General features: G+C 39.7%; 1 protein-coding gene across 1 annotated transcript; it reads left to right on the top strand.

Annotated features, from left to right (window-relative positions):
- Nucleotides 1-1,830: 1,830 nt before the first annotated feature.
- Nucleotides 1,831-4,747, top strand: TOMM5 (translocase of outer mitochondrial membrane 5). The gene is made up of 2 exons (XM_063082561.1): nucleotides 1,831-2,027; nucleotides 4,388-4,747. Exons 1-2 carry the CDS (start codon nucleotides 1,907-1,909, stop codon nucleotides 4,420-4,422), a joined length of 156 nt encoding a protein of 51 aa, XP_062938631.1. The 5' UTR covers nucleotides 1,831-1,906; the 3' UTR covers nucleotides 4,423-4,747.
- The last annotated feature ends 5,942 nt before the right edge of the window (nucleotides 4,748-10,689 follow it).

Here is a 10,689-nt window from a genome sequence, read left to right on the forward strand (position 1 = left end):
AAAAAACTGGTAGTTCCATATCTGAGCTGCTTACTTAAATTTAGTCAGCATTAGGGGTCTAAGTTACTGGAATCACATAAGAACTCATTCCTTCTCAAACCATTTTCCCTCACTATTCAAATGGATGAGATATGCTTTATTGATAGATTCTTCCTACCACGGAAAGCATACACACTGGCTGTTTTGATGTCTAAGAACATTTGATAATATTTTGACATCCATACACTATAGACCAGAATGTCCTAGAAGAAACAGAATTCAAAATGCATAGACTGTTAGAACTGGAAGGGACTTTTAAGAGCAACTAATAATAGACCCTCCTTTTACAATTGAAGAAATGGAGTTGCAGTGAAACAGAGACTAGTTCCTTGTCACATGACTAGTTAGTGGCAGTGACAGATCTAAAGTCCATGTCTCAGTTTTCCTGTTCAGGTGCTTTCCATAGCCCCTGCTTCTTTCCAGCAACAATGTAGCCTTCCCAAACATTCAGGAAGAGCTGGCTGAGGGCTATTCCTTGGGAGACAGCTCCTCTTAGTCCAGAGCTGCCTCTGCTATTCCACCGCATGAATTATAGATGCAAGCGGTTAGTAAAGCTCGAATAAGCAGATGAGTTCCTTTTCTTGCCTGAATGTCTTACATTCTGTTAATCAAGAAGTGGGTGGCAATGCTTATAGTTATCAGTTGCTCCCATAGTAAATTACTATTCTAATTTATCCAAAATCCATTGTTGCTATGCAATGCACATTCAAGAAGGAACATTCTGGTTTTGAATTATGTAAGCAATTCAGTCATCTGGTTCATGTCTACGAATTATATATGGCTAGTTAGTGTTCATAACTTGGGAGCAGCAGCCTACTAACAACACTGTTTTCAATGATTCTGTGACAGGAAATCTGGTTGCATTAAACTTCTGCCTTCTGACTCCAGTAATCCATCCACGTCCGTACTAACTGTTAAAGACTAACAGAGGAGCAGGGGGGTGCAGGGGAACTAGAATTTAACGTGAAGTTATAATTTTCTCAGTCAGAACCCTGTACACTAGTGCACTTGGTTTCTGAGCCTCCCTCTCCTCAACAGCAAAATGTTAATCAGATTTGAACTCGCTTTATACATGCTGTAGTACTGGGCCAATATGATAACTTGTAAGGAACAGTTAACTCCAGAAATGAGAATACAACAATGGAATAGAAAATGTTAAAAAACTGTCTCTGCGGTCGCACAGGCATAACGAGGTTAAAAACCCTGCCCTGCCATTTACTAGTTGGGTGATCTTGGGCAAGTTTCATCATCTTCGTCTCGTTTTAATTTACCGTGGAAGATTTCAAATATACGCGAGATAGACTAGAATAATTAGCTAAAATGGTGTACTAATAACCAGTTTTTCGTTTTCGATATTTTGCTAATGTCGTTTCATTTCTCTTCCTCAACACTTTTTTTCTCCCTGAGGTTTGTTAAAGCACATTTGGGCAAGTCGTTTTTCTAAAGATCTCTGTGCTTCAATTTTATAATCTAGGCAGTGAAGATTGTAATATCTAATTCATGAGGTAGAATTGTATTGAGTATTCAATAAATGTTTACTATTATTTACAGTGGTACCTGTATGCGCAGCCCACTCCGGGGCGTAAAAACAGTTTGCAGCCTGGGCTCCCATCTCAAGACAGAAGTTATTAAAGAAATGGCCTGGAGGAGCCCGACTCTGCGTCGCTAAATCTGGGGCCGCCCCCTTCAGGCCGCCTTTCGTTAAGTCGGCTCGGGCAGGAAGAAGGTTGTCCCTCGCAGGCTCCCTTTCTCGTGCGCGGAAATGTGGGGTGGGAAACGGAAGTGGGGTTGGGCCGAGTTCCCTGAGCCAGGCGGCCACTGGGGAGAGCGGAGCACGGCCGCTGGAAGCAGGCGAAGTAGAACCGCGATGTTCCGAATCGAGGGCCTCGCGCCGAAGCTGGACCCGGAGGAGATGAAACGGAAGATGCGAGAGGATGTGATCTCTTCCGTACGGAATTTCCTCATCTACGTGGCCCTGCTCCGAGTCAGTGAGTGTCCTCCCGGACCATGACCGTGAGACCATCAGGGAGCTCGCCGACACCGCCCACCCAACTCTATTCCTACAGGGCAGTCCACTGGGGGCCCTTGAGGAGCTGAACTGAGCGGTCGCGGGGAGCAAGGGGTGTGCGCGTCTAGAGCGGCGGGCGTATGCGCGGTCTTAAGGTCTAAGGGTCAGTGTCCGGGTGCCTAAGTGCACGTGGTGGCCCGGCGCGCGCGGTTAGTCGTCCTGGCTCGCCCGGCCTTAACAGCGTTTGAATTCAAAGAGCTTCAAGGATTATCCCCCAGAACAACTCCCTCATTTTGCAATCAAACAGTCCTAGAGTAGAGAAATGGCTGGCCGAAGGTCTTTCGGCGATTCATTGAATCATCTTGACGTAGAATCCAGAGCTTTTAACTCAATGCCAGCTTCCCTTCCTTCAGTACCGACCTTTGTAATCCAAAAGGTTTTGCTTCCTTTGTGTTTATTTGTACAGAGAGTGAAATAAGTAATTGTTTTGATTTGTTTTTTTAAGAAATGAGAAGAAAAGTGTATGAGTCTACAGGATTAGTCAAAGTGCATAAGGTTTTATCATTTTTACAGTTGGCAGAAAGCTACTTAAATTATTTGGTCCTGGCAGTGGCCCTTTGAAGGAGGCAGGGCCTAAGATTCTTTATATCTCTTTTGCAAGGGAGAACTCAGTTTTCAGAGGGGACTTATGGAAGGTATTAGTTACAGGCGCGCTGAATATAAGCTGGAAGCAGCTTTATAAATTAGTTCCCTAATTTTACTGATGTGCGTCTCAGAAGTGACTTGATTCGGCCTCCTCGTCCTCAGTTCAGTATCTTTTTCATTTTTCCATGCTGTGTATTGTTGACCCGTCTGGATGGAGAGGCGGGGATGGTTTGAATAGATGAAAGCCATAGCAAAATGAAGCTTTGGAAGGCTCATGTTGGGCCTAGGCCCGAGCTTCCTGAGGCTAGGGTCTCCCTTATTCAGTGCATCTTTCGCTGTCTGGGTATTACTTTGCTTCCCCAGGAGAGGGAGCCTTGGGGAACACAAAAGCCCATATCATCCCTCTTATTCTCGCAACTCCCAAATTTACTTATTTCCCCCTCTTGCCTTTTTTTTTGCTGATCTAGCTGCCAGTAAAATATTTGCTTCTTCCCAATGGCCTTTGTATTTGATATGAGTTGGTTTATTATCACTTTTTAATTTGAGATATAATTTGTATATTATACAGTACCCCATTTAAAGTGTACAATCAGTGGTTTTTAGCATAGTCAGAGTTGTACAGTCATTGCCCCAGTAAATTTTAGAACATTTTCTTTCCCTCTTTTTCCAGCTCTTGGCAACCACTAATCTGCTTTTTCTCTATTGACTTGCCTATTCTGAACATCTTATATAAATGAAATTGTACAATATGTAGGCTTTTGTGTCTGACTTATTTCACTTAGCATAATATTTTCAAGGTTCATTCATAGTGTAGCATGTGTCAGAACTTCATTCCTTTTTATGGCTATGTAAGATTCCATTGCGTGAATATACCACATTTTGTTTATCCATGCTTCCTTTAATGGATTTTTTTTCCTCTAATTAAGAATTAGTGGAAAAGATTGGATGTGCTGCTGACTTTTTCAGCTTCTGACAGATCTCAGTATCTTCAGTTTAATATTAGCAAAATGTTCTATTAATATGAGTATTCAAAAAGAAGGTCATTCTGGCAGTTTTTTGGCCAAAGCACAGAACAATAATATCACTTCTTTAGATCCATATGACAACACTTATTTTTCTAGACATTTCTGTGTCCACCATCTTATCAGACCCTCATGATAACTAAAACTGAATCAGACGTGATCTGGAAGGCATAAGTGATAAATACAACTAATCAGTGAGAATCAAAATAGGCGTCCAGCTTTTCTTGTTCCCTAGTTCAGTGTTGATTTCCCCTACCCTCAGCTTTCTGTCAGACTAGTTTTTAAAGGTGAGAAATACCAATTTGTTTCCTCTAGAGTATTGTTCTTTTTACAGTTAAAATAAATCACCAAAGTAAAGTGTTGTCATTTGAAAGAGATTGTATTTACTCCTTATAGCCCTAAGGGGAAGAACTACCTGTAGAAAAGATTTTATTTAATTTGAGAGTGAATTTTATAATAATCATAGCTGAGTGACACTGGAATGGGCTGCTTTGGAAAGCAGTTAGTTCCTTTTGCTGGGTTGTGTAGACAGAGGCTTGACCATCACTTGGAGTTGTTTTCAGAAAACATGTTAAACTAAACCTGTAAGATTTTAACCCAATGTTATAATTTTATTATGTAGCCTATGGGCTGATAGATCTGAAAACTAACTTTGAGTTTGTTTTTCTTTCAGCTCCTTTTATCTTAAAGAAATTGGATAGCATATGAAGATTGGGCATCACATGTGAATGCATGGTATGAAGAACCTGGTTACAGTTTCTACTCCTATCTGCAAGTGAATAGGCCCAGAAAGTTGTAAGAGACTCTGATTGAATGGACATAAAAATTCTACTTGTTAAGAACAAGTTTGGCTCCAGTAACTGACCTTCATAGCTAAAATATAAAACTATTTGGGAAGTATAAAAAGACGTCTTGTCATATTGTGCCCCCTTATGCCTGTGATATTCAACCTCTGTGAATGTTGGTGTAATCGTAAATAATGTCAAATTTCATTTTCTAGCAAGTATTAATTATAAGGGAATTATGTCTGAAATGGCACTGTCTTTTCTGTTTTCCTTTTTACTTCTGTCCAGAGTGTATGGACACAGTCAGTTATGTTTCATGAAAGTCAGCATGTAACCACAATGACATTTAAACACAGGACCATTAGACTATATTTTAAATAAATGTACCAATTAAGAAAAATTAGGTTTTTATTTTTCTTATCCCACTTTTTCTGCAAACCAACAGTCACTGGTTAGACTCTTATAATCTTGTGGTTATTTTAAGTGCATTAAGTTGAGTTCCTCTTGTTTTGGACTTGAGAATTTGCTCATCCTGATAAAGTGGTATTATTTTTTATTGCCAAGCAGTCTTAGTGAAAGGTAGCATTACTGCTTGATGCTGAATATATGTAATACCACCAAAGGAAAAAATGCTGTACAGTTGAGTATCCCTATCTGAAATACTTGGGACCAGAAGTGTCTCAGATTTCAGATTTTTTTTGGATTTTGCAGTATTTGCGTTGTATACTAACCAATTCAGCATCCCTAATCCGAAATGCTTGGGTGAGCATTTCCTTTGAGTGTCATGTCTGTGCTCAAAAAGTTTTGGATTTTCGGATTAGGGATACACAATCTGTATTTTTAAGTCAAATAGTTCTCCAGGTTTGTTGGGAGAAACAAACTTTTGCCTCATATGGGGGTAGTCCTTAACCTCCCTAGAGGCAACTGCATTCACCTCTTTTTAGCTAATTATATTGATTTTGCCTCTATGTTTCTAAATAACATGATGGTATTGTTACCTTATGATTTTTCTGTTTTAGGAATTGCCTGCTGACTTCTCAATGTATATCAGGATTTAGGTTTCTTTCCTCCTCTTATCTCCATCACTCACACACTTCTTATCACCTCTTCTTTCCAACGTATAATGCAGTATTTTTGTATAATTTAGTGATTTTGATTAGATCAGTATCATTAGGACTCTAAGTGCTGTTTTCGGTTTTCTTTTCCTGCATATCTTTGTTTTCCCGAGGCTTAGTTTTCTATGAACTTTCTTTTTTTAAAAAAAGAAGACCAGTAAGGGGATCTTAACCCTCAACTTGTTATTGTCAGCACCACACTCTCCCAAGTGAGCCACGGGCCGGCCCCAATTTTCTATGAACTTTCTACTAAATCATCTAAACTTTTTGCCATTTATCTAAATTGCTCACAATGTTCAGTTCCTTTAGGTACTCTGTTTCATTTTCCTAAATAAGCCTTTCTAAGAGCCTTCTGACCTGTCCCAGTCTGAACTGATGATAGTCTTGTATGCCTGAATATGGCTATTTTCTGGGGACTCGCTTCACCATCAGCCTCGGAATTCCTTTCCCTCGTCTCCCATGTTGGATTTCTTGTGTTCTGTTATCTTGTGTCTTCTTGATTTACTCCTCGTTTTTTTTTTGTTTTTTTTTAAAGATGATCGGTAAGGGGATCTTAACCCTTGACTTGGTGTTGTCGGCACCACGCTCTCCAAGGGAGCTAACTGGCCATCCCGATATAGGGATCCGAACCCGCGGCCTTGGTGTTATCAGCACTACACTCTCCCAAGTGAGCCACAGGCCGGCCCTGCTCCTTCTTTTGATGGACCCTCTTTTCCAGCAGTGTTTTGATGAAGGTGACATAGGAGGCAAATGGTTTTAAGACCTTGCTGGTCTGAAAATGTGTTTTTTCTATCCAGATATTTGTTTGATACAGTAAAGACTTGTAGGTTGGAAATCATGTTCTTTCAGAATTTTAAAGCATTGTACCATTGCTTCTAACTTTCAGTGTCACTGCTGAAAAATCTGAAACCATACTGATTCCTGATCTTTTAATGAATTCTAAATTTTTTCTCCCTGAAAAACAGGGATCTTTTGTCTCTAGTATTCTTGTATTTCATGATGACCTACTTTGGTGGTGTTTATTTTAATTCACTGTGCTCGGCACTTGGTGAACTTGTTTAAACTTGAAACTTGTGCTCTTTAGTTCTCAGAATTTTGTAAATTTATATTGATTTTCCTCCCCTTCCATTTTCCTCCTTCTCTTTTTGTAGAATAATATTACTTTTGATGTTTTCTTTTTCCTCTATAGTCTATTTTATCTAAAGTTGCTTTTCTCTGTTTTTGTTTCTTTTGTGTTGGATGCTTTCCTTAGATATCTGGTAGTCCTTGGTTAATCTGCTCATGCTTAAAAATAGGGACTAACAAATTGAATAGAGGCTCTGAGTGGGTGGAGCTTACTGATGTTGAGCTTTGCTAAAAGATGGTCTGTTGGGCTATTTAATTGAGAAAACGTGTGTCAGTATCTTTAGGCATTTCCTCTTGAGCTGGTCATTCCTTAGAGAATACAGACTTCCAGTCTCCTAAGTGAAGAATGAAGGCCTTGCCAGTGTTCTGGGAATCAAGTGAGGAAAAAGGGCTGCGCTGAGGCCCGGGGCAGAGGGGTGTGTGTGTCTCAATATCCAGTATGCATTTGCTCACTGAGTCTTTGTGTTTTGAGTACAGTGCTCCTGCCCACACTGCCTCATGTCCCACAATCCAGAGACCCTCTATTTTACCCTTTTTAGAAATTAAACTTCTGATGAGGAGAGTGAGTTGGGGAAGGAAAGCTGCTTAGCTCTGTAGAGTTTCAAGAGCATCTGATTACTTAAACCTTTAGCCAGTTATTTTAGTGTCTACCTATTCACCCTCTACTTCCTGAGGCACATGAAGCCACCAGTTCCTGAGCCTTGTAGGGATTCTGTGATGTTAAATTGGGTGTTTTTTCCTTTTGTCTTTTTTTCTTTCCCTACTGCTGGCTCAGAGTTCAATTTTCTTGGGTCTACTACATTATTTACTATTTGTCCATCTGCTTTCCAGCTTCTAATTTTTTGTTGCTGTTGTCTCATCTCTTCTTCCATTCTTTTAGGTTTATACCTTAAAACAAGCAAAAATCTTTACTGTCATTTGATGGGATTTCAGGAGGGAGTACAAGTAGATACATGTGCTCAATTCACTATCTTTATCCGGACAGCATGTATTTTAATCCTGTCATTCTGTGTTTCATTTAGTAATTTATTTCCATTTCTGATTTAAAGTAGGCGCAGTATATAGTACTGTGTTATGAACACTGGCTCTAAAGACAAGCAGACTTGATTTTGAGTTCTGGCTCTAACACTTATGAGGTGGACGACTTTCAGCAAGTAAAGCTCCCTAAATCTCATTTTCTTCAACTGTAAAATTAGAATAGAAACATCTGTCTACTTCAAAGTGTTGTAAGGATTAAGTGAGAAAGTGCAAGTAGAGTGGTTGGCACAGTTGCTTGACATTTGCTAAATGTTATTATTAATGGTTAGTCTTTGGTATAAGGTGTTTAGAAGTGATTTGTGCTAGTATTCACTGCATAAATAGGTTTCATTTATATTTCCAGATATTGTGAGATAGTGCGCTGATTCTCTAATTGTTTACAGACAACACTTAAATTCATTATCTAACAACAGCCTTAACCAATTGATATTAATGCCTTTTTTATGGATGGAGAGGTTGAGACTCAAAGTTTCAGTGGCTAATAAATAACTGCTGGCCAAGGCTTTGGAGACTTTTAGTGTTTATTTATCTATCCTATCGTTTCGTGCTTTTCTTGGGGGAAAAAGTGTGATTGTTACCCTGGATTCCAGTGTATGTTCAGGTTGGAATAAGAGAAAATGTGATGGTTCAGTTTTTGTAGCTAGCTTCTTAAAATTCAGGCCATTAAACTCAGCTGGAGGGTTCAATACTTGGAATAAACAGTTCTGAAATTAGGAAATAGCTTGGTGTATATAGTTTGTTTGAATATATAATGTGAAATAGTAAAGAACCATAGCAAAGTTGAGTTTTGTGAACTCTTGAAATGGGGTCATTGAAAGAAATGGAGGTAGTAAAGAGAAAATGTTAATTCCCCACAAACAGGTTATGTAGGGGAATACCAGCCTAGTAGGAATTTTGCTCGTAAATTAGGTTAATGTTTTTCCTGCTGCCAGTGCACCAGTTTTAAAAAAACTGCTTTATCATTGCTCTTCATAATTCTTCTGTGAAGTAAGTTAGCATTACAGTTAACAATGTGTCGTTCAGTAGTTTACAGGTGGGCAAACTTGGGTCTACATTTGGCCCAAGAACATGTTCAAGAATCTGAATTTCTTTCTCTTCCCCCTCCTTTGCTTGAGCTAAACACATTGCTTTACCTATAAGATCCAGGCACCAGACAGTGTTAGAGATAGTACAGAAAGGAAATCACTTGGACATTTTCCTCTTGATTACTTTCATAAATTCTGCATGTAGCTTGTTATCAAAGAAGCCACTTATGCAGGGGTTGGCAAACTTTCTGGTAGGAGTCAAATGGTAAATATGTTAGGCTTTGTGGGCTCTATGGTCCCTGTCAACTGCCAACTCTGGCTGTTGTGTGAAAGCAGCCAAAGACAATATGGAAACAAATGGGTATGGCTGTGTCCCAATAAAACTTTATTTACAGAAATAGATGGCAGGCTGGATTTGGCCTATAGGACACTTTGCTAAAGTAAAGGGCAAAATTTGGCAAAGTGTGAAATGGCAAGTCACAGAACTGTTTTATATACTTTAAAGGTGAGATGTTTATTCTGTTGCAGATGTAATGATTGATCATAGAGTCTGGGCTTTGAAAAACCCCACAAATTTACCCATTCATCAAAGTTATTGAGTTCCTGTCAGGCACTGTGCAAGAGGTTGAGGATATGGACAGGTACGGGACTGCCCTTTTGAGGTCTGTAATCCACCATAGGATGATCTGTGAGTAAAAATCTGAAAGGCCTAGCCTTGTTAGAGGTTCAGAGAGAGTTTCCCTGAAGAGAAGAGACCTGAAGAGTTAGTTGGGTTTATCTAGGGGGAAAAAATAGAGAAGGGAGATCAGGCAGGGATCATGTTGATACTGAGGTGGGGAGTACAGAGGTGCCCCTTTAAAACAGCATTGGATGCAATGTGGGGAGCAGATTTGAAGGGGAGATCTAAGGTGTAAATGAGCAGGCCAGTATTGATTCAGATACATGTAGAGAAGAAAAAAAGGCATCAAGGAAGACTCCCTGATTTCTGGCTTAAACAGCTGGGTTGACGGTGCGGTGCCATTTGCTGAATTAAGGAATATGTTTCAAGGGGAAAATAAGGGGTTCAGGTTTTGACCTGCTAAGTTGCAAGTGTCTGTGAGATGGAGATGTTGATTGGACATTTTGGTTATCCACATATGGCCAACATTTCAACTTGAAATAAACATTGGGAGTTTCCTCTAGATAATAGATGGTAATTAAAACCATGGTTATGGCTGAGAAAGTATGTAGAGAGAAGATAATCCAGGATCAGAGAGTATTTCAAGAAAAGAGCTGGCTGGTTAGCTCAGTTGTTTATAGAGTTATAACACCAAGATCAAAGATTCTACTCTCCATACCTGCCAGCCACCAAAAAAAAAAAAAAAAAAGAATGATCACATAGGCAGTGAATAATAAAATTCACAAAAGGTAAAACAGGTAAGTGATTTCCCTAGATATGAAGAGGACGATTCCATGGTGTAGTGGATTGAATTATGTCCCCACAAAACTCAGTGAAGCTTGAGTTGTATCCCCCAAGTTTTATGTATTAGGAACTTAGCCCCCACTGTGACTGTAAAGAGGGTGGGAAATCCAGTTATAGTAATTGAAAAGTGGAGCCTTGACGAGGTGGTTGGATTGCAGGACCATGCCATAGTGAATGGATTAAAAATGGTGGTCAGGGGCATGGTTCTGAGGGCTTTAAAAGAAGAGAGTCTGTCTCTGCTTTCTCTGCTTCCCACCGTCTTGCAATGTGAGACCTCCGGGTCACTGTTGCCACCACCAGATGGACTTTGGACTTCCCAGCTTCAGAAACTGTAAGCAATAAATGTCATTTTTCTTTATAAATCACCCAGTTCAGTGTACTTTGTTATAAGCAACAAAAACAGACTAATACACATGGTAATAGGA

Source organism: Cynocephalus volans, chromosome 17, assembly GCF_027409185.1.
Source record: "Cynocephalus volans isolate mCynVol1 chromosome 17, mCynVol1.pri, whole genome shotgun sequence".
NCBI lineage: Eukaryota > Metazoa > Chordata > Mammalia > Dermoptera > Cynocephalidae > Cynocephalus > Cynocephalus volans.